Raw genomic sequence first — 23,595 nt, 5'->3', positions numbered from 1 at the left:
GATGGGGTTACCTTTTGGCACCCCCAATTTTGCTTATTTACACCCCAATTAAAAATAAACAAAATGAGGGAATGGTGAGATCAGTAACAGTTAGGGGTGCCAATAGAAAATTAATTTGGATTAAAAAATATAAAAATATTTGTGGGGGTGCCAATAGAAAATTAGTTGGAGCGTATATCCATGATCACTTGATGATCCATAAAAGTGTATGGGCGTGCGTATCCATATCTTGTTGGAGTTGTTCTTGGTCATTATGGCTTGGATATTCCCTTTGGAGTTGCTCTTAAGCGAGGTTGATTTTGTTCTCTCTTATCTCTCTCAATAAAACTGAGAATAAAATAGGTGTTTCTCTCTAATTGCTATTCTACAGTTGATCACTCTCAACAAACATCATCCCTTGTCCGTCTAATAATTCTGTAATGTACAATTTTACCAAGCAGTGACCGAGAACATGCCAGGTGGCAAGCAAGGGGCAAGTATTTTTTTTTTTTTTTGCCTTGCTTCCTTCCTCACTTGGCACCACTGAAGAAAATACTATGGGAAATCATTCCCATCAATGATGTCAATGAGTCAGTTTCGATCAAGCTCCCATTAATGTTGTTAATGGGAAATTATTTCTATTAGAGTAGCAGAGGAATAATGGATAATATTGACTAGACTTTCAATCGACAAAAAGATCTTTAAATCTGTGCATATTATGTTATTTATAGATCTTTCCTCTGAATCAGGGTTTCCCCTTTTTGCGGGAGGTGATCCCGGAGAATTTCCTGATTCTCAAGAGCTTAAACAGAATGGAGACCTTATGGATTAGATATGCTATACTGAGGAGATCTCCTCCGAGATCTTTAGGCATGACGTGCACAAATTAGAATTACGAATATTCTTTTACTAGGTTTGCCCTGCTTGGTAGATCAGGTTTTATTCAGTGTTGTGCTATCATTCTAATTAAGTCAGGTGCTCTCCACCTTGGCCTGTCTTCTGTTGGACAGCGCTCTGTATGTTGATTTGCACATGGTACTACTTAACCAATTTGAATACATGTATAATCTAGATGATTGTACAGTTATTTCCCTCTATAGAGGTTATCGATTTTGGTAAGATGGGTACTCTTCATGTTTTAAAATCTCGTCCGAGATTGAGACGACTCGTCCGATTTGTCGAGATATCATCCACGAACGAGATGGATTGGCAAGTCATCTCAAACAGTGAAACTCATCTTAAAAGTCATTGACTTAAGTCAATCGTCCATTGTCTCATTGAGTCATTGTTGAGTAAGAAGAGTCGAATAAATTTGATGACTCATCCGAGATGACTCGGTCTTGTTCACATTTCACGGGCAAGACGTCCAAACGAGTTTTAAAACAATACACCGAAGTTCTCCCATTATTTGTTGGTTATGGGGGAGAGAGAGAGAGAACAAAAATATATACATAGATTCATTCGACTCTGCTTTCATTCCTTAAAACGCCGGAGATCATCTATCTGATAAACAGGTTTCTCTCTCTGAGGCGGCCATTCCTGAAAACCTAGTAAATTTCAGGTAAATTCGTTCTGTTAATTCATTTAAAGAATCGCTGTTTGCACTCGTCCAATAATCCGTTTATAATCCAATTCTTCGTTGAATGTTTCTGGGGGTATTTGTTTTTAAGTGATTTTGTGCTGCAGATTCGGTGAATTTTGAACGTGATTCGCTTGCTCGCTCTTAGATTTGTCAAAAATAGTTCGATTGCTTTGCTTTGCTTAGTTTAGTTGAGTCGATCTGTATGATTTCAGAATTGTAGCTATTAGCTAAATCCAAAACTTTGGAGTATTAGATGATGATCTGATATCCTTTGAGATTGAGAATGATAACAAAATGAAAAAAAAATTATTATAAAAAAGAAAGTGGATGGTAACAACTTATTTATTCAATGATTTGGAGACTTGTATTATCTCTATGGACATTCAAGATTTCTCTTCTAACGCTTAGATCTCTAGCTTTATCCACAACATTTGATATTTTTTACTGTTAATTTTTAAGACGAGGCAACACAACTGATTATATATATAAGTTGCAGACAATTCACACGAGCTTATTATCGTCTAGCATTAGAAGCTTACTTGCTATATTGGAAGCAATAATTTATGATTTTCTCATTTGCCAAAATGGTTGCAATTCTATTCTACTAGGATCTGTTTCGATTGGCATTTTTGTGTGAAGACAAGATATTTTCTCAAAGCTTTTCTTTTATTTCACAGGACAAATATTCTATTCCTGCTATTCCAGTAACTTTTTTTTTTAATGCTTTCAACAACACTATTTTCTTCTCTTCTGTTTCATTTTTTTTTTGTATTCTAGCATTTCGTTTATGGTAGTTTTCTTCAATTTAAATCACCTGATTCATCTTGCTTAATTTCATAATTGGCATCAGGTTATTATATTCCTTTATTACATCCTCTTTTGAGGAATTCCAATTTTTGCTGCTGCTTTCTGATGGCTTTTGATTGCTTCCAACATTAACATTGGCAACGATGAGTTCAATGGTTTCCACCTCCCAAGGTATACATCCACCGGGTAGGCTCGTCACCTGTGGATCCCCACAGGCACAATCTTCCGTACCTTTTGGTCAATCTGAGCCAGACTTCAAAGATAGTGATGAAACCGAGTTACTGTCAGTGTCCTGGAATCAAGACTATGGATGCTTTGCTGCTGGCACAAGCCGTGGTTTTCGAATTTATAACTGTGAGCCTTTCAAGGAAACCTTTAAGAGGGATTTGAAAATTGGTGGATTTGGAATTGTTGAAATGTTGTTTCGGTGCAACATTCTAGCACTTGTTGGGGGTGGAGCTAATCCTCAGTACCCTCCTAACAAAGTTATGATATGGGACGATCATCAGAGTCGCTGCATTAGCGAATTTTCATTCAGATCTGAGGTTCGTGGAGTGAAGTTAAGACGAGACCGTATTGTTGTGGTTCTTGAGCATAAGATATATGTCTACAACTTCATGGATCTCAAGCTCCTTAATCAAATAGAAACTCTAGCAAACCCAAGGGGACTTTGTTGCCTTTCACACAATTCAAATACCTCTGTGTTGGCTTGCCCAGGTCTTCATCGAGGACAGATTCGGATTGAACACTTTGGTTTGAAGATGACGAAGTTCATTAATGCGCATGATTCTCAGATCGCGTGCTTTGCCTTAACAATGGATGGGCTGCTTCTTGCCACTGCTAGTATAAAGGGTACATTGATTAGAATTTTTAACACAATGGATGGAACCCGCTTACAAGAGGTATCCTTACTCAATAATTGATTTTCATATGAAGTCACTCTTTTTGTTTTCTTAGTTTGTCTAACATTAAGAACTAATTATCGAAGCTTTGTTAGTTCTTATCATCATGGTTAAAACATTCTAGAGATTCAAAATTGTTAAATTTCACATAATCTGGCTAACATTGTGCGGCGTATTAGTATTATTATTATTTTTTTTCTGGAAGAGTTGTAAGCTTCCATACTGGAATTTGAAGAGCTCTTTAACAAATTTGATGTTAATCTCCACAATTTCATTTTTCATCTATGTTGTATTGAGCTTTTAGCATTTGTTATTGTGCGGATTCAGATATAAGTTATTGCTGCCTATAAAATAAAATATAAGTTTTTTGCTTAGTATAGCTACCATTTAGAACTAATTACCAAAGATTGCTTTGTTCTTATCATGGTTAAAACATTCCAAAGTATAACAATTTATATTGTAGACATAAAATTGGCTACAATTGTCTTTGATTTGGGCATTGCTAATTCTTTTACTGTAAGAGTTGTAAACTTCGAGCTCTTCAATAATTTTGGTAAGAACATGCAAGTTGAAGGTGCTAAAAGAGTGTGAGGAAGACCCAAAAGAAAGAAGATTGAGATAGTGAAAGAAGATGTGAACTACCTTCCAATTACAAAAGATGTGGTGTTGGAAAAAATTGAATGGAGGAATAGGATTCATTCAGCCGATCCCAAATATTTGGGATAAGGTTTCGATGAAGATGATGACGAACTTACCAAGACTTGCTTCATCTAGGTTAAGTATTAACCTTTCAGTAATTCTCAAAGAGTGAAATTTAGATGTAGGTTGTGATGCTCATGATATTAAATAATTTGTCACTTTTTGAGTTTATCGTTGAGTTGTTGGACTATGCCTTATGGTCTTGGATTTTTATTGTAGTTGGTCCATTCCTATTTTCTCATGTAGGGGCTAGGTTCTATGTAGGTTTTTGCCATTCTCTGTGTTGAGGCCTTGGGAAGGGCTTGAGTAGAAGTGTGTGTGATGGAAATGAGGAGGAAACTCTGGTTATCCTTGTGATTTGCTAACATTGAGGCTTCTAATTTTTTTGGAGGCCAAGTCATTCAAGGAGTGTATGAATATATGTATATTTTGAAGAATTTTTTATTTAGATGGGATATCATTGCAAAAGTAGAAGGGTTGTAACATGTAAACACGTAGACAATGAAGTCGTCATCATTATCAGGGCCTTATCGCAAATTATTTGTTTTATGAGATGACAATTTTGCTTCAGCTACCATCCTGATGTAATAATCCTCCTCTGTCCAGGGTTGGGACTGGCAATGTAGTGTAAAAACAAACCCCTTTACAATAGTACAACAGACAATTAAGTGCCAAAGAAGTAGGAGCCTCTTTACTACTATTCCAGTATCCGCACAAAACTGATTATGCATACAAGAACTGGAGAAAATAGTTGAGTTCACCAGCAGAAAAAAGAATTCAATTTAACAGGACCAGTATATTGCATTGTATGAGAAAATAGGCCTGAGACAATGACAGTACCACACAACAAAATTGTTTTCTCAACCGAAATTATTTCATGCTTGCTAATGGTTGACAGGATCTTTTAGTATTCATGGTGCAGCTGCTTCCCTATTGAAATATTGTGATTCCCACTTTCAGTCCATAAGAAATCTTTCCTTTCCATGGTATTGGCAGCCGTTGTGAAGATTATCCCCCACTCAGTGGGAATAAGTGATGATTCTCCTTTTCACCTTGACTTCAGAAAGTCCTTTATGTTAGCTTTACATCTCCAAAATATTATGTGTAGTATTGTGGGGCATTAGTTATGCCACCTCAATTATGCTTTCCTTTTCGGTCTTTGTCTTCTTGCACAAGACATGTATATTATTGAATAATGATTTGGTCGTCCTGAACTCTGCTGGAATACTTGTCACATAGTTTTGGTTTTTATTTTCTGTCTGTTTCATTGTCACTTTTGCTTTATTGTTGTGAATTTCAGGTCTTCATATTATTACTGTCAAATGGTTACTCTTTGTTTTTTTATTTTCAAATTCTTAGTAATTTTGTCCTTGAATGTGGCTCATAATTCTATCTCCTGATCTATAAGCTTGATCATTAGTTGCTTATCTATTTGTTTGGCTTGTTTGCTCTATAATACCCTTGTTGGCTACAATTATGATAAAACTTGTGAGTAATCCATGTACTTCTGTTCTGTGTAGGTTCGCAGGGGGGTTGACAAAGCAGAAATTTTTAGCATTGCACTCTCTCCAAATGCCCAGTGGTTGGCTGTCTCTAGTGACAAAGGTACAGTCCACATATTTGGTCTCAGAGTTCGAGTGGTGGGGGAAGACTTGTCGAACCATTCCAGTACTGCTCAAGGGTCAGATTTGGTTCACCAGAATTCTTCAACTGCTCTTGATGTCCTAATATCCCCAACCACAGGTGCCAATCCAGGCTCGTCATTGTCTTTCATGAAAGGTAAAATTTGTTTATCCAGAAATACTTTCAAACCTCTTGGAAAGGTGAATATTTAAAAAAAGGAGTAAATGGTTGGGTTGTCTGTATCAAGGTTTGACCAAATGTTGAAGAGTTGACTGGATTCTGCATACGTAATCATTTTCTATGCAAACTGAACAGAGCAAACAAGTGCACTTACAAGCTTGTTCCAGTTCTTAAAATGAATCCTGAACAAAATGTGCGAAGAGAACATGAAAAAGTAGACTGCAACATTATTCATTATTTTTTATTTTAATTTTTTGTTATTTCAATAAGCTACATTCTAAGAGTGTTGAACCCAAGAAAATCGATCAAGTTCTTGACCTGTATTGCATTGACTCAGAGTTGGTGATATCATCCAGTGGTGTTCAACTTACTTCCAAGCTTATAAACCTTGGTCATGCATCCTTTGGAACTTAACAATTTCAACCAATGGTCTTATTTTCTTTACGCATCATGGTTCCGATAATGCACTTTGCTTTATTCCTTCTTTATATCTTACTTGAACTCTTCTGAACTTGTCAGGGGTGTTGCCTAAGTATTTTAGCTCGGAATGGTCATTTGCTCAGTTTCACTTTCCAGAAAGCACCCGATTTATTGCTGCATTTGGATCTCAAAACAGTGTCATAATTATTGGCATGGATGGGAGGTACAAAGCCTTTCAACTTCAACTCCTTTTAAACAAACAGCGAATTGATTTCTATCTTTTGTAGTATTCTGGTATTGCATGATGCCTTGGCTTATGTATGTTTCTTGCTCTGGAATTCTCTCTCCCTTGTTTTTAACTCAGGTTCAATTTTCCAGTTTCAACAGGTGCAGTTTTGATCCTTTGAATGGAGGGGAAATGTTGCAGCAGGAATATGTTCAGTTTTTGAAAACTGACCGTAGGTAATAATCGAGTTACATATATAAATATGATTATCTACTCAAGAAAAAAAAAAGCACACTATGCCTTATGCTTCTCTTTGTAAATAAGAGACCTGTATCTGTTGTGTACATACAATAATATGATCCATAAATGTCTCTGTTACTGTGCTTATTTTATAACTCTATTAAGCCAAACTTGTAATGGTAATATCACTTCATTTAATAAATTTTGCAGGCCTGTTTTGGCCTCTACTTTCTCATTTTAGCCGCTTTTAACAATTGTTGCTTGGCGGAGCTCCCCCTATATCATGGACATCGATCCATCTATCCTGCACACATGACCTGGGTTGTCCTAAAAGTCATCCATCCTCTTATGTATGGATTTTCTTTGGAACATATTAATAGTATGATTTTTCCTCGGTGCATGGCCAAGAGAAATTGAATTGGGAGAAATTGGATGGAGATGACATGGACATGTTCAATGAAGGCCATGTCAGCATCATCAGGAAGGAATGTTGCAGTTTGAAAGTCGTAAACCCTTCATCCAGGCATATTTATATGCAGTCATTTTGCTGTGGCGGTGGCGGTTGATGACCAACAAGGCTGTGAGATGGCCACGGGACACAATGGATGGGGAGGGTTCTTGAACTTGCATGAAAAACTGAGAAAACAAAGAAATGGATGGGGAGGGTTCTTGAACTTGCATGAAAAACTGAGAAAACAAAGAAATGGGCATTGAATGGGCAAATAAAATATGGGATTGAAATAGACTCATTCCCTTTGACAAAATTAAATGTATAATTTTGGATTGCCATCTCTACCACCCCTTTATGTGAAAAGATAATCCAAATATGGCCTATAGTAGCTTCCTTGAACATTCTACATTTTTATTTTTATGATTAAGCTAAATATAAGAAAAATACATAAATATAACAATGGTGATCAAATATCAATTACCACAGCTTAAACCTTTATCTTTTTCTATAAATTTGACTGTCAAATAAGTCGAGAATGAACGTAGACCCTGAGAGTTGCATTCTCATGCTCGAGTCGGTGGGTCACGATCCCTAGAAAGGAAGTGGACAATTAGATGGAATGTTATCACTCTTGAGAATTTTTGAGCGTTCAACTCTGAATCCTTTGTTTACATGCATAAAGATTTGAGCATTCACTTACTAGGGAAAAATTTTTAACTTTTTAAAATGCGAAAAGGACACTACTTTCTCCCAAAATTACTTTCAATCCAAACAGGGCCTTAGTGAGAGGTCATTATTATTATTATTTTGATCCGTTTGTTATTCAAGGAGAAGATGCTTACTAAACGAACCGAAAGGCTTTATAAGACTTTCCCTCAGGGTTTTGGTAAACATTTTGAGATATCCCATGTTTAAGTTTTCAATGCGATGACATACCAAAAGCAAAGATGTAATTGGCAAGAGTTAATTTTCACACCCCCTCGGTGTCATTAAAGGTTATTTGGACCTTATTCCAGCCAGATCTGGCTTTTGGGTTTACCATCGCTAACCTTGGTGATGTGAATGAATCTGTGTGAGGAGACAAACAATCTAAAGTTTTAAGTCAAGAAAAATTATATCGCTAATGATTTTCGACTCGAAAATTTTCACTCAATCTGTACTTGGCTGACGTGTCAAGGGCATATAACCATTTTCCTTGTGTATCCCAAAGAAAAGATCTATGGTTCTATGCCCTTGACACGTCAGTCGTGAATAGACCAAGTGAAAATTTTCGAGTCAGAAAATCACGACTCAAATTATATTCAACATTCATGGGTGCAGGTCATGTGTCCAGCAAGTTGCAATAATTACGAGTTGGTGTCCATGTCTTTTCACTATAACAATGATAATAGGGTACCCACACCTTGCAAAATGTAGAGTATAACATGAGAATGGAAATAGTATACAATGTTCCATGGGCTTTGATTTGTGCGACTCAAATTACATGAGTAAAGAAGCCGACCACAAACTACCGAAGGACGGAGACTGTCATCTTTTCAGATGCCGTTAAGCTTTGGTTTAGAGAACTTGAAAGTCGAACACCAGGCCCCATTTTAAAAGACCTGGTTAAGCTTCAATCAGATCTTCTCTTCTCAGGTATGGCATCAATGCTTCACACTGGCAAAAGGGTAGTTTAAGCTGTGAACAACAAAGGGACTTACCGGATATTTAGTCAGAAGTGATCCTCTTAAAAGAGAATGATTCTCTTGATGGTGGAACTAACAGCAGCATCCGACCAGCATGTTTAACCATCTGATCACCTTTCGTATAATGGCTCAACGGTTCCCGTGTATACATCATTGTGGTGGACCCTAACATATCATCTCCAAATCCGCATGCTTCAAAGAAAAATCTGTGTAAGAGCTCTCAGGGCATTAGTATGAGCAGACAGATAAATTGTCTATGCACACACACGTATACATGTGTGTGGATATATATATATATATTTGGTATTGGCTTCAGAATGGAATGATTCTGTTCTTCCTCTGTTCATCCACTATCCACAATCCACCTGGTGCATGTGCACAGGTGCATAATAGACCATTCAATCTATGGTATCTGAAAGCAATTCAATGGAGTATATATCCCTTGCCTCACATGGATGGATAATGGATAGAAAGAGAGGAAGAATGATGTCTCATACTGTGCCTGTACCAAACACTGCCACATTCACTTGAATAGGGGAGAGAGGGAGGGATTGTCGCACAAGGATGATGCATAAAGAACCCTTCACATGATTTTGATGCCATAGATTGTGCATACTACTACTCATCACTAAAAACTGGCCTACCATATCTCAGGTCACCTACTGGATAGTGATAGACATCATATAGTCCGAATTATCTAATTGATGATATCTATATATATATATATATATATTTATAAAATTTAAATGACAATCTTTGTTTGCATTATATTCATGATGAACACAATCATTGATAATTTTGTGCTTTAAAAAAACATAGATATAGTGGACCAGAAGATATTAGGCTTAAAATTGTTGATCAAGAACTGAACCAAGTTCTGAGTAAACTAGGACTCTAGTCCACAATACTTTCAGTTGGGTTTCCCCAAATTGTGAAACTTGGTTAGAAGGCCAGAAAGAAACTTAATACCTCTCTTTTTCTGAGCAGAGGGCTGCTATATCGTAAATGTCTCGACTAGTAAGCACCCTGGAAAAATATTAGCATAAATAATGTATGATCAGATCTGAGTGGGTTATAATTTACAAAAACTAAAAGATAAAGGAACTCGACCCATCAGTATCATATTTTATTCTTCTCCAGAAAGCTAAAACAGACTCTGGTCACATCAATTCTAAGTATAGAAGATCTACTAAGTGGGAGGGACCATGATCACATGGTAGCTCTCATGTGTCTGCACCATATGAACTGGTATGCCTTGGTTAACTAACCATGAGGTCTAACTGGTAGGTTTGTCAGAAACGTCAGATTTTATAATAATAAGCACAAATACAAAGGCTACATAAGATCATATTAAAGTAAACCATAATATGATCAAGTTGCCCAATCTATCAATTCTAACATGAATAGAGATACACACCTTATGATCCTTTTAACTATCATCCTGCCAATTCCAAGTCCCCGTAATGAAGGGAGAACCTGAAAACTGCTGAATCAAGATTATATAAATATGTAGATGACAAACTATCATCTCCTAGTTACATGAGTAGCAGAAAGAATGCAACATCACGATTACTAGAACCAAAAATGGTAAACATGAAACCAAAGCGAAGTTCTGGCTGATTGGAGAAATGAACTTTGTGGAAGAAACCATGTACTGAAGTACTGAGGGTTACATATGCTTTTCTTATAGATGTATTTTTGGTCCATATTTTAATTGGATTTTTCTGCAACAGATCATCTTTCCAGGGACTGATTGATTTACTCATGGAAATGGAATGATAGATACTTCAATAAGGTGAAATCAAATCAGTTATCTGAAACTATAGTCCAATCAGCCTTCCAATTTAAAAAACCAGAAGTGACTTGTTGAAAATAGTCTAATATGGAATAATCCTCATAAGTCCCCACAAAGCCGATAGACTGGTGACTTGTGTGAAATCCAGTTACGATCTTAAATCCATCATGCCTCTAGTAAATTTAGTAAATCATACAAGTTCCAAAAAGTATGTGTAAAAGAGATGGAAACTCCTCTGTGAATTTCAAAATTTCACAATCCCAGACAAAACGACTGAGGAAATTTGATGGAACCAAAAAAAAAAACAAGAACCCAGCACACAAAAGCATGAGCAAGGGAAATCCATAGAATAGATAGCTTTTAATCATTAATCAGAATCAACCCAATCTCTAAACTTTATCCGCTACTTGTCTTAAAATATTTACTCCGGATCCAGAAGAAATTTATTAGGTAAACGGAGGGAATGTCACAGCAGTAATTTTTGTAGGATACCATTTGTGATAACTCCAGAGTAGAATCCTCTATTACTATTAGATAACTAACAAGAGAAATAAACCCAACAAGAAAAAAAATACATACTTTAGTCTCCATTACCATTAAGTTATGAATAAGCAACATAAGTGATTTTATTATAAAATCATGACAAATACAATGAGGTTTCGTGACTGTAGCATTTGTTCACTTATGGGGTGCGTAATAAAATCACGTATGATGCTTGTTCATAACATAATGGTGCGGTGGTATCATTGCCCTGATAATCAGTCACAAAATTTCCAAAAAATCATAAAATTCTCTGAATAAGGGACCTACAGATTAAATCTGACAAATTAATTGATTATATAATCATTGAATAGGGTAACATTTTCACCCTTTCATCCTCAAGATTTTACTCTCTTCAACATTCAAATCTTATGAAGACGAGGGTTTTCAGGGGTGTAGTTGAAAATTACGGGTTTGGGATGAAACCTAAAACACATCACTTGTATAATCCCCGAAATTTTCCCTAATTTTTTTAAAGCCTTTCATGAACATATTTGAATTAATTAACCCAACTAAACCAAACAATTGCTGAATCTGAACTTTGGTAACTGATAATAATAATGATGTGGGTAAAAAGCGGGACAAGACACATGGCGTAAATAAGACGAATATTGATCAGATGACGAATGTAGTACGTATCTCGCGAGTCGATTGGTGTATTTTAAATTACATTTTATTTAGTTAAAAATGTAATCTTATCCAAAAACAAAAAGTCACCTAGGGAATCTCTATCTTTGGATAATGATATATTTGAATAGTTGGTTGAGAATCTCTTGATTGGGGCGAGATTGACTCATTCCATTAGGGTTTAATTTCATCTTTTGTATCTATATAAGAAGAGCTACTATGTAAAAGAAAAAGGCTTTTGGAAGAAGGAAAAAGGAAGAGGAGACTAGGTTTTGTAATGGCTTAAAAAATAGTTGAATAGCTCTTCGGAACCCGGGAATGTAGTCCGATTTTGAGATGAACCTCGTGAACAAATCTTGTGTTTTGTCTTCTCTCCCCCTTTCCTTTTTCTTTGATTAGTTTTATGTGTGATTTTGATCATTTGTATACATCAATAACAATGAAGATTGATTGTTATAGGTAAATCTCGAGAAATCGACGACATTCGAGATTTTACCTCTACAAATTGGAGCCATTTATGAGAATTGACTTTGAAAACACCAACAAAAATCACAATGTGGAGATTCAGATCAAGACACCACAAATAATGATTGGGATTCCCATTAAGAATTGGAGGTTGTCTCCAAAATCAATTGCAAGTTAGAGTTTCCAATCTGATCTTAACGAGGAACAGATCTTAGTTTCCCGATTGGATTATTTAATCATGATGTCCGAATCTTTATTTTAATTGTGATCAGATCCTTTGATTACATTTTTTCTTATTAAGTTGCAAGAAATGATTAAATCACGAGTTTTTAACATCCTTGTGTAAGTAGAGCGATTTTGTTGGTTCAAGTTGCTTGTCCTATTCACTAACTATGGGAAGTAGAATCAACCCTCGGAATCTTGCTTTGCTCAGTCTACGCAGCTCTACTCGGTCTACCCAGTCCTGCTCAATCTACCCAGTTCTACTCGGAACCCAACCTTGTTCTACTCGGGATTCCCTCAGGATATACTTTGTTTTGCTATACTTAGCTCTACTCGAAATCCAGCTCTGCTCGGTTTCTGCTCATGATGATTGGTTCATGCACAACATTGAGGCATAAAATAAGGTATATTTTTATTTATGTCATGAACTTAGTTGAGTCACAAGACTCCACTGAGTCGAGTTTATAGTTCAAGAATTTGATCAAATTAAGAAACTATCTCGGATCACGTGACTAGATTGGGGGCTCATTCTGTCACCAATTTTATCGATTGTAAAATGGATACACCGGAGCCCACTATTAATACAATTTATGAGGTAAAATTATTAAATTATTACTTGGGGGATAATAACCACGTCATATTCTATGCATATACTATTGTTTTTTGTTGGTGTAGCTTAAAGAGTTGCAGGGAAAACATTTAGTAAACCAGACTCATTGAAGAAGTTTGATCCACTTTTTAAGAGGATCAGACTTCTATTAAGTTTCTACCCTGAGTGGCAAAGTCGTCTTGAGTGACAATGGCTCCAAACTGACCAAGTTTCTGTCTTGAGTGGCAGAGTAGTTCCAAGTGAACAGGGGTCATGAGTGGCCAAGATATCCTAACTGCAGCCATGAGTGGTTTAAGGGTCTTGAATGACTACTGTTTTGAGTGACAGCTCTGTTCTGAGAGGATGAGGGTCCTGAATGACCAATGTCCTGAGTGAATAACATCTTGACTAAAGATGAAAAGGGGACAGTATTTTTGTAAGATAAAGTTGAGATACGAGAGTAGTGTAGTATTCTCATAGGTGGATCTCAACTTCACTAATCTCCACCTGCGAGATGGAGCTAACTGTGTGGGTAAAAAGTGGTACAAGACACGTAGTATAAATAAGACGAATAGTGATCACATGACGTATGTAATACGTATCTCGAGAGTCAATTGATGTATTTTAAATTACAATTTATTTAATTAAAAATGTAATCTTATCCAAAAATAAAAAGTCACCTAGGGAATTTCTATTTTTAGATAATGATAGATTTGAATAGTTGGTTGAGAATCCCTTGATTGGGGGGAGATTGACTCATTCCATTAAGGTTTAGTTTCATCTTTTGTATCTATATAAGGAGAACTACTATGTAAAAGAAAGAATTTTTTGGGAGAAGGAAAAAAAGAAGAGGAAGGTAGTTTTTGTAGATCTTGTAATGACTTCAAAAATAGTGGAATGATTATTCGGAGCTTGGGGACGTAGTCCTTGTGAACAATAATCGAGAAATTGACAACATCCGAGATTTTACCTCTACAATAATTGTAGAAGGTTAAATGATAAAGCATCTGGACCCTACAAATGTCCAGATATGAACAGACCAGAGTAGAGCTACTCTGCTCAGAGTGGTACCTGAGGCAGCACAACCCGGTTGAAGGGCAGAGTACAGCCTCGAACCTGCTTTGTACAGAAGGCCGAGTAGGGTAGAGTTGCGGATTACGCCAAATCAATCTAGACCTCTTGATGTGGCAGGAAAGATCTTGGGAATCTTGGAGGGGGGATAATGTGATCAACACGGATCTCTCCCTCTCTGGGTAACTTCCTCTAAAGGTAGGTGATTTCCTATGAAGATCCTTGGAGATCAAGGATCTTGTGGAGATTTGTAATTCAAGAAGATCTAGGAATCCTATAAATAGAGAAGGAGACTGAGGGAGGGAGGGGAGGGAGTTTTTCCTGATCATTACTTTCTGTATAGATCGTCGGAGAATTTTGGCAGATACCATACCGGTATCACCACTTGGCAGAGGGAGAAAGGAGCACACAGCGTCGTACAGGAGCTGAGTTGTCAGAGGTAACTCGAAATCACCTCTACAATAACTATAAACTTTTAACTATTCAGAAATTCAGATTTCTAGGGCTCATATTTATTTATAATTTAAAGACATATTAAACATTAGTCTTAAACCGCATTCCTTCTTATTAGTTATTAGTATGAGTATTACCATGACGTCGTGGATCGAAGCCGTCAAGCCGTTGTCCGAAATGGCACGTCCGAAACCCACCAATTGTCCACTCAATTCTGTCACTGGAATTGCTCTCTCGAACAATTCTCCAAACCTAAATTCTGATTTCTTGATGTTTGATTCATCATCCTTCAAGAATTCAGGTTTGCAGAAGACAGAGACGACGACCGAACTGTGCGAGAGAGCGATACAGAGCTTGTCGGGATTGACTGGTTCGACCCGGCCTTGGGAATCAAAGTTTGGAAATCTGTGGCATGAGAGATTGGACGAGGTGAAGAGGTTTGTGAGTTGAAGGAGGTTGATATGAGAAGGGTTTGTGGAGATGAAAATGCGGGGTAGGGCTCTGTTTCTCTTCTTCTTCTGGGTTTGGGTTTGGGTTTGGTTTTGATTTTTTTCATAACTGTTGAGAGAAAGGATGGGAGACAAGCTCGTGGCAATAGCAATACCCATCGATTTGAATTGAGGCAAAAACCAAAAAACAAATCTCGCCCTTATCTAGGTGTTCTTTTAAGTAAGCTTCAGAACTAAGTGACCAACAAACTACCGAGTATCTATCATACAAAGAGAACTTCTATTGCCACACCGACTTTTACTTGTAATAAGCATCCCAATGATCATGACATCCTAAAAAAATATATATATATATATAAAAGAAGACTATTTGCAAAGGCTAATAACCAATAATTAGTGCATTATAATTAAAAGTTGATCTAGCTCTCTTTATATAGTCGTGTACTTTACAGAAAAAAAAAAAACATTATTTTTTGCCAAAACTAACCACAATCACATTTTTTTTTAAAGGAAAAAATTAAAATTACTAAAACAACGTTAGTTTTGTTTTTTTATTATTAAAAACGTGATAATTTTTTAGAAGAAATTTAAAACCTTACATTTTACTTATCCACTTGATTTTAAGGTACTTGCATTTTTTTTTTTTTACTTGTGCAAGTCTATTCTTGCGAACTTAGTTGGATGAAACGTAATTGGCTAGAAGAACATTGAGTGTCGGAAGAATCACATCTTCATTATCCACCACACATGCACCAACTACTAGGTTGTTTGTAACAGATTTGATCTTCAATAAGTAATTAGTGGCCGAGAGAAAGCCTTTCTTCATGGATTGTAATTGAGTTTGCAACTGGGGATATGTGATCTTAAAAGAGAAGCAAAACGTTTCTCACGAGCTATGGAGAGAGACTGACAACATGGGTAAGAATTCCATCTTAACAACCATTCGACCATTGGATTTTCTTTTTCATCAAGAATGAACGGACGAGGAGAACTTGATCCGTCAACAAAACCAAGAAGATTATGAACACGAAAAGTGGTTGACATTGAGATTTCCACACCAGATAATTGTAATTATCAAGATGAACTAAAATCATGCCAATAAAGGTGAAGAGGGATTCCATGTTACCATAAGAGAGTTTGGGAATGAAGAAAAATAAGTAGAGAAGAGAGGAGTGATAAGGGATGGTCAGCCAAAGATGCTAATCTGGTGGCTTTGGTAACTTGGAAACTAACAAGAACAGATGATGATGATGGAGGTTTGTTTGTGATGATCTCTCCAGAACAAATGGACTGGAGGATGATGCAATTGGTTACAACAACATAGCAAACAAACAAGAAGTTAGTTGTTACAACCAACTCATTTAAAAACTCTTACAAAATGTATGACAAGATAAAAGAAGGTTCCAGATAACATGAGCACAGGGTTGATGGCTGAGATTCAATTTATTTTGATAGGTTGTGAGATATATATCTGAAGGCTGAAAAGGAGAAATTAGATTTAAAGAGGACTAGAAGTTTTAATTCAACTCATTGACTCGATTTTTGGAGTTTCACAAGCTTCCTTGGACCAAGGTTTCGGCAAGACTTATTCGAACATTCCATCCATCCAACTTGAAAAATTCTACTTAGACGAATAAAAGGAGATGGGAAACGGTCAAGAAATGACATCCAAGCACCAAATAGACCGGCGTAGAAAAAGAGAAAATTTGGTATTGAGTTGGAAAATTGCCAATTAAAGGAATAAATAATAATTAATAATAAGAGAAAATAAAAGTCGTCCGTCTTCAACCAGCTCCTATTCTCCTAATCACGCGCTTGCTTGCTTGCTTTTTAATTTTCTTCTCTATAAATTAAAATCCTTATTTTCCTGTTTCTTCAGCTCTTAACGACTTTTGATCATTAATCCAAATCTCTCTCTTCTCCGCCGGGGCTCCATTGGGGTTTGCTCAGCTGCTAGCTAGATTGGTCGGAATCAATCAATGGAAGTAGCAAAGACCTGCAAGCCGTGCCTAGGTCGTCCGTCTTTGTCCTTTCGGCTCCAAAGCCCAAGCCTCAATTGCCTTCGACTTAGGCGAATCTTCGATGTATTCGACAAGAATGGTGATGGATTGATATCGGTGGAAGAGCTGAACCAAGCATTGGATTTGCTTGGGTTGGAAGCCGACTCAAACGAATTGGAGTCTACGGTGCATAGTTACATAAAAGCAGGGAACATGGGTCTTGAATTCGATGATTTCGAATTGTTGCACCAAGCTTTGGGGAACATGTACTTTGGGTGCGATGAAAAAATAGGAGAGGAGGACAAAGGAGGAGATCATAGATCATCATCATCATCAATGTCACAAGAGGAGATAGATCTCACAGAAGCGTTTAAGGTGTTCGACGAAGATGGAGATGGGTTTATATCCGCTACAGAATTGCAAAATGTTTTAGGAAAGCTAGGATTGTCAGAAGGGAGAGAAATAGATAGAGTCCACAAGATGATATTTTCGGTTGATCGAAACCAGGATGGTCGAGTAGACTTTTATGAATTTAAGGATATGATGCAAACTGTTACAGTTCGCTCCTCTTGATTATGACTTTTTTTTTTCTTTTCTTCTTCTTCTTCTTCTTGTCCTTTGTTTTAATTATGCATCGTCTTGTCTGCTTTTGCCTCTGCTTGTAATCTCTCTCATGTATCTCATCTATCTATTTGGGATAGTTCGATTAATTGGTGGGAGATTTTTTATTTTTATTGTAGTGTTTTAATTTCTTTATGCGTATCAATTAATTAAACTTACAATTCTCTCAATAGTATAGATAATCTGACGTGACAGGCTCAGGAACTACATATGTGATCCCCTAAGGATACAAAACGTTGGCTTCGATGGGAAAAGCAAAAAAGAGAAATTTCTCAAAATGTGTGATCAACTTTTCAGGCTAACTATTCATCTTAATTCCCAAAACATAAACATGAAAGATCACATGTTTTCAAGTGACGACCTTGCAAGTCTAAAGTGACAATCTCGTTGATATATATATTTTTTCAATGTGACAATTTTGTTGATTATAAAAGTGTCAATCTCTTAGGTTCAATACTTTTAGCAAGATCGTTACTATATAAACCAACGATATTATCACTTTGAAAAAAAAAAAGAAGAGATTTTCACTTTAGACTTGGTGAGATCGTCACAAGAAAAATCGGCACTCTCACATTTTTGTTTTTGGGAATTAAAATGAACAAGTAGCCGATTGGAATTGGAAATTTGTTATATTCAGCTCTGACCCCTCGCCCCCCGCCCCCCTCCTAAACATATATAGGAGTGTTTTGCTACGTGCGACAATTTTAATGAATAATACGAAAAAGAAAAACAGGAAAGAAATAAAAATAAACACACACAGATTTTACGTGGGTTCAACGATGTGCCTATATCCACAAAAACGAAAAACTAAATTTTTACTATATGTCAAATTAGGGTTACATTATAAGAATTTATAATAAATCCTAATCACACAATAGATATTAGAAAATTTCAATAATACCCCTGTACCATACCGCAGGGGCGTTGCCCCGCACCCCCAACCTACAAAATTCATTCCTGACAAATATTATATTTTCCCTTATTAATACATCCTTTGCTCATTTAGCACACACCAAAAAAAAATTATATATATATATATATATACAACAGTCAGGGAAGGGGAGAGTGAAAACATCTCACACCCTTATCTCTTGCGTAACATACATGGATGGTGTTTTCTAGCAAGCTAGGATGACTAAGATGGTGCTGCCTCATTCACAGCCAATCCTGATATTTCTTTGAGTGGTTTCCACATGAATTTTCTCCTGTAATTAATTAGAACATATATACAATGTATCAGTCATCATTCAGATTCAATATACAAGTGCAATTTCTCTTTAATTTGGAAAAGCTTACCAGTTTCCGCATTCTGCAATGACCTTCACTTTAGGTCGGAGACTAGGAAGCAATGCAAGAAATTGCAACTCTGATTTGGACAAAACCTTAAAAAAAAAACACACACGCACACAGAGGAGAGGTTGTTGTTATGATATATAGCAAATATATATTATATTAAACATTTTTTTGGGCTTTTAAATAAATGATTAAGGATAACCTGATGTTCTTTGTACGCTCTTTGACGTAGAAGTGCATAGAACCATAGATCTTTTTTCCTTGTGTATCTCCAAGAAAAAGATCTATGGTTCTATGCACTGCTAGGTCAATTTATCACTACTCTAAATAAATCAGTTGTTTGTTCAGCCTTTAATTACCTTGGCTTCGATAATCCAAACAACTAGACCTTTAGCAGAAGGAGGCAGTAAAGAGAGTCTGTAATCAACCTCCGGTGGGAAATACCACCGAACTATGGGCTGTCTCCCCAAGTGAGCCTGCAAATTTAGTTATCATTTATTAAAGAAAGACACGAATATTGAAATCTTGAAACATTAACATCGAACATATGTGATTTGAGGGATGGGGTGAGTCCTGCTTTCTTCATGTATGTTAATAGCATATCTATCAAGCTTAATAGCATTGCCACTGTGTATTAGTTGACATCCTGGCATATAGGGAAATTTTATTGATACGCCAAGTTTCTTCGAGGACAAGCGAAAGTGAACAAATAATAATAATAATAATAATAAAATTTATTTTTTAGGGCACCCACAAAACTCTGGCAACTCTGTCTTCTTTGATGATTCTACACGTCGAAAATTGATCACGAATTTCCGACACCTACTCCTCCTCGCCTCTCTATTTCTCTCTCTTTGTCTTTGTTTTTCTTCTACTCCTCTCTCTCTCTTCTTTTTCTCCTCTCCCTCCTTCTTCTTCTCCTCGCCCAACTCATCAAAATCATTGGATGATGAGAGGGGTGCCCACAATTTTTATTTTTATTTTTAGAGGTGCCCCTAAAAATTGGAGGGCCTTCAGAGCTCTATGGCGTGTAAATAAAATTTCCTCATATATAATATCTCCTTTATAAAAAAAACCACCAGACACTTGTTACAAATTTCTTTAGACAAAATTGAATTGAAGAATTAATTAGATTTGTCCTTCGACCCCAATTCTCTAGGAGAAGGCTTTGATGATTTGGTTGGAAGTGTTTTTTAATGAAGGTATCCTCCACCCAAGACTAAATTCTATTATAAAATAAAATAGAGTATTTTAGAAATGCCTCTTTGATAAATTGGTGATATTAGATTTACCCCTTTGCAAAAATGCAAGATTAGATTTACCAATGACCGTAAGTCAAGGTTTGCTCTTTCTGGATGATTTAATAGCGAAAATTTGATTTGATTTGATTTTTTGTTTTTTTTGTTTTTATAATTTTGATTTAGTGATTTATGTATGTGAAGAGCATTTTGATAAAATAAAAAATCAAAATTTTATCATTAAATCATTCAGAAAATGCAATGCTGACTTATGGTCAAGGACAGTAAACTTAATATCACCAATTTAGAGGAAAAGAGGGGGGGGGGGGGGGGGGGGTCCATAAAATAGTCAAGCCTTCCAAAAAAATTAATGATGGTATATGCATTCTCTTATTTGGTAAAGTCTAGCTGATGATTCCATGGACTTGGGCTCAATTTCGGCCATCACTGCGTTCTTAATTTCATTGAAAAATGGTAAATAAATAAATTTATACCTTCTTTTTTATTTTAAATAAAATAAAATAATGAGGCTTTGAAGAAAATGTTTGGCTACAATGTCAACTAATTATCACACTGAAACATTCCGTGAGTGAAGAAATATAAATCCACTCCCCTTGAAATAATTGAATTTAAGTCCCAAGTCAAAGCATAAAGTAAAATTACACCTCTGATAAAGTTGGAGCTGTAAACAGATATTCCCTTGTCGACATTGGGGAGGAATTTTTAATGATTTAAAGGTTAAAAAAGTACTCACAGGGCAAACAGGGTGAATTTTAGTAAGTGTAGTCTCGGGATCTCCAAGGCCTCGAGCAGAAAGGTCTAAGAAATGGTAACCTTGGTACCGCAGTCTTGTAAGATAGCGTCCTTCGTATCCTCCCTCATGTGGTGTGTATATAGCCAATGCTTTGTGTTCCTCCACATCAGATAACCAACGGCCTAGATCAAATTTCAGTAGATCCCCTCCGATGAAGTCTTGGATACCACACCTCACCGAAGCCCCCATGCGATAAGGTCCGATGTTTCGAGCAGGGTAGATGCTGGTGCTGGGAGACCATGATGGAGACTGCCTGATATTATTTACTGGCTTACCACCATAGATCATGGAAAAGAATACCGTGGCTCCAGCCATTAATTTTCTCTATCGCCTAAGCTCTAAGATATGTATGGTCAATTAATTAATTGATAATGGGATGAAGTGCTATGATGTAGTGTGGTGTGGGCATGAGGATGACTGTGGCTGGGTTGTGTTCTGTGGTGGAATTGGACGAAACCGAAGATAAGGAAGCAACGGTTCCCTTTCTTCTTTCTTAAAGTATGTTATATGTATACACATGGGAAACAAACACTGACACAAACCGTTGTCTTCTAACCTTTTTTTATCTTTTGGAAAAGAGTCTGACTAGCCTTACTAACTCGTTAGTAAGTATTTCACCTTTACTAGGTGTCCTTAGGCTCAACTTGTGGCATCCAAAACCATGATATGATGCTTCAAGGTTGTAGAGGAAAAAAATTCTATTAACTTTGAAAAAAAAAAAAATCCCAAAAAAATTAATTTTCACGATTGAATTTTAATTTTAAATTTTGGAGTTAGGTGGAAGTTTCGTAGCTGTCCATTTTCCAAAATATTGGATCAAGTCTAAAAGATTTTTTTTTTTCTTTATCTGAGTTTTTTTCATGAAATCTTGAGGATTGTGATGTTGGGTTGCCAATTTGATAATATTCCATTTGAGCAAAATAACCCTTAGTAAGGCTTAAAATCTTAGTAAGAAAGGAAAGTTAACCATGGATTTTTTTAAGTTGTATCTTGAGGATAAAATCTATGGTTCTGGACACTACCACATTAGCACAATGTCAAAGGAAGTCAATTTAGAAGAACTCGGAATGTCATGTTCCCATGTTTATTGTGTACCTCAATTTCGATAGAATACTTAGTTTCCTTTATAAAGTACTTACTAATTATTGTTGTATGTGTATCACATCATGATTCAACCATCCCACTCGGTCCATCGTGGAATTCCAAAGGGGAGCTCTATTTGCACCCAAAGGGTTGTTCGATCGTATGTTTTTTTGCACCACATCTAAAAAAAAAATCCTAACATTTTCATTCGTTAGTCACATATAGAAAATAAAGTGAGCAACTTGCATTTCATTTTTCTGATCATTTCCTCATCTCTAAAGCTTCTAAGATTAAAATTTTGGAAGATTACATAAATGGAGGTAGGTTTTTTATCGGTTGATTTATTTCTATTTGATTTTTGTAAAAACAAAAAACTGGATTTTTTTTCGAACCAACAACCACTTGTTGACATGCCATATTTTCCATTTTCGGGAAGGAAGATAAATTTTTATCAGAAGTCTTTCTTCTTGGGAAATGTAGGTATTTTCGATAGGGATGAGTGGGCGTAACTTGCTATTAAATCCCACAGACAGGTGATGAGATATGACATTTTGAATGCATCGATATCCTTCTTCAAAAAAAGGATACCACCTTCAAGGAAATCACATTTTTTGGGAAGGTTGTTAGTATCACTAAAAAAATCCGAGAATATAAAGACATAGCTAACGTCCGTACGGACGAGTGGATATGTGGTATGAATCATTTAGATGAACAACTAAGGAGATATGAACGTTTAAAAAACAAATTTTTTTGAGTTTTCGACGAGAACAAGTGCTCACGCGGAGTATCCTATTGTTTGTCGTTTTTAGGAAGGAAGATGATTTTTATCGAAAATCTTTATTCTCGGAAAATGTAAGTATTTTTTATACGAATAAGTAGGTGTAAGTTACAATTAAATCCCATAGATGATTGATGAGATATGATTATTTGAATAGATCAATATCATGCATTGAAAAAGGGATACCTTCACGGCATAGGTTACGTTAAAAACTGAAAGACGGGTGATGAGATACGACCGTTTGAAAGCGCACGCGTCTTGTCTCGAAAAAGGTATACCTCTATGAAAATTATATTTTTGGTAAAGGATCCCGGCCTGCGGGACGAAATCCAAGAATATGACGACGTAACCAACATCCGTACGGACGAGTGGGTATGTGTTGCGAATCCACCAGTTAAGCGGATAGTGAGATATGGGCATTTAAAAAAACGTCAGAAATTTCGAGTTTTCGACGAGAACGGTCGTTCAGGCGGAGCTCCCCGTTGCTCACCATTTTCGGTAAGGAAAAAGAGTCAAGATAAAAAATCTTTCTCTTCGGAAACGTGGCATTTTCGATACGGACGATTAGACATGGATTACGTTAAAAATCGAGAGACAGACGATGAGATACGACCGTTTGAACGTGCATGTATCCTGCCAAGAAAAAGGTATACCTCCACAGAAATCACATTTTTCGAAAAGGATTTCGGCCTGCGGGATGAAATCTGAGAATATGACAACGTAGCCAACATCCGTACGGACGAGTGGGTATGTACTGCGAATC

General features: G+C 36.4%; 4 protein-coding genes across 4 annotated transcripts; 2 read left to right on the top strand and 2 right to left on the bottom strand.

Moving 5' to 3' along the window:
- The first annotated feature begins 1,372 nt into the window (after positions 1 to 1,372).
- LOC147399327 (autophagy-related protein 18c-like) lies at positions 1,373 to 7,264 on the top strand. The gene is made up of 6 exons (XM_086444621.1): positions 1,373 to 1,540; positions 2,412 to 3,270; positions 5,490 to 5,748; positions 6,292 to 6,415; positions 6,571 to 6,654; positions 6,869 to 7,264. Exons 2-6 carry the CDS (start codon positions 2,512 to 2,514, stop codon positions 6,897 to 6,899), a joined length of 1,257 nt encoding a protein of 418 aa, XP_086300747.1. The 5' UTR covers positions 1,373 to 1,540; positions 2,412 to 2,511; the 3' UTR covers positions 6,900 to 7,264.
- A 1,198-nt stretch (positions 7,265 to 8,462) lies between these two features.
- LOC147399326 (Acyl-CoA N-acyltransferases (NAT) superfamily protein) lies at positions 8,463 to 15,344 on the bottom strand. The gene is made up of 5 exons (XM_086444622.1): positions 14,694 to 15,344; positions 10,212 to 10,270; positions 9,764 to 9,820; positions 8,810 to 9,000; positions 8,463 to 8,710 (listed from the first exon to the last, which is right to left on the bottom strand). The coding sequence occupies exons 1-4, from the start codon at positions 15,162 to 15,164 to the stop codon at positions 8,817 to 8,819; spliced, it is 771 nt and encodes a 256-aa protein (XP_086300748.1). The 5' UTR covers positions 15,165 to 15,344; the 3' UTR covers positions 8,463 to 8,710; positions 8,810 to 8,816.
- Positions 14,103 to 17,757, top strand: LOC147399325 (calcium-binding protein CML42-like). Its single transcript, XM_086444625.1, has 2 exons — positions 14,103 to 14,542; positions 16,885 to 17,757. Exon 2 carries the CDS (start codon positions 16,985 to 16,987, stop codon positions 17,576 to 17,578), a length of 594 nt encoding a protein of 197 aa, XP_086300751.1. The 5' UTR covers positions 14,103 to 14,542; positions 16,885 to 16,984; the 3' UTR covers positions 17,579 to 17,757.
- Positions 17,758 to 18,408: 651 nt separating this feature from the next.
- On the bottom strand, positions 18,409 to 21,453 carry NDHN (NADH dehydrogenase-like complex N). The gene is made up of 4 exons (XM_086444624.1): positions 20,912 to 21,453; positions 19,279 to 19,395; positions 18,923 to 19,008; positions 18,409 to 18,831 (listed from the first exon to the last, which is right to left on the bottom strand). Exons 1-4 carry the CDS (start codon positions 21,284 to 21,286, stop codon positions 18,762 to 18,764), a joined length of 648 nt encoding a protein of 215 aa, XP_086300750.1. The 5' UTR covers positions 21,287 to 21,453; the 3' UTR covers positions 18,409 to 18,761.
- Between the last annotated feature and the right edge of the window lie 2,142 nt (positions 21,454 to 23,595).

Source organism: Akebia trifoliata, chromosome 6, assembly GCF_017979445.1.
Source record: "Akebia trifoliata isolate Shusen 1 chromosome 6, ASM1797944v1, whole genome shotgun sequence".
In the NCBI taxonomy this organism is placed as follows: Eukaryota; Viridiplantae; Streptophyta; class Magnoliopsida; order Ranunculales; family Lardizabalaceae; genus Akebia; species Akebia trifoliata.
This window is presented reverse-complemented; position numbering and strand designations above follow the sequence as displayed.

Bases quoted from the DNA above. Each gene is read 5' to 3' on its own strand.
- LOC147399327 (XM_086444621.1), top strand. From the start codon at position 2,512: ATGAGTTCAATGGTTTCCACCTCCCAAGGTATACATCCACCGGGTAGG. The intron at 3,271-5,489 runs GTATCCTTACTC...TGTTCTGTGTAG, and splicing joins ATGGAACCCGCTTACAAGAG to GTTCGCAGGGGGGTTGACAA. The intron at 6,416-6,570 runs GTACAAAGCCTT...TCAATTTTCCAG, and splicing joins ATTATTGGCATGGATGGGAG to TTTCAACAGGTGCAGTTTTG.
- LOC147399326 (XM_086444622.1), bottom strand. From the start codon at position 15,164: ATGGGTATTGCTATTGCCACGAGCTTGTCTCCCATCCTTTCTCTCAAC. The intron at 10,271-14,693 runs GTAATACTCATA...AGCAGTTTTCAG, and splicing joins CTTCGATCCACGACGTCATG to GTTCTCCCTTCATTACGGGG. The intron at 9,001-9,763 runs GTATTAAGTTTC...GCTCTTACACAG, and splicing joins CTCTGCTCAGAAAAAGAGAG to ATTTTTCTTTGAAGCATGCG.
- LOC147399325 (XM_086444625.1), top strand. From the start codon at position 16,985: ATGGAAGTAGCAAAGACCTGCAAGCCGTGCCTAGGTCGTCCGTCTTTG.
- NDHN (XM_086444624.1), bottom strand. From the start codon at position 21,286: ATGGCTGGAGCCACGGTATTCTTTTCCATGATCTATGGTGGTAAGCCA. The intron at 19,396-20,911 runs GTGAGTACTTTT...CTAAATTTGCAG, and splicing joins AAATTCACCCTGTTTGCCCT to GCTCACTTGGGGAGACAGCC. The intron at 19,009-19,278 runs GTAATTAAAGGC...TTTTTTTTTAAG, and splicing joins TTTGGATTATCGAAGCCAAG to GTTTTGTCCAAATCAGAGTT.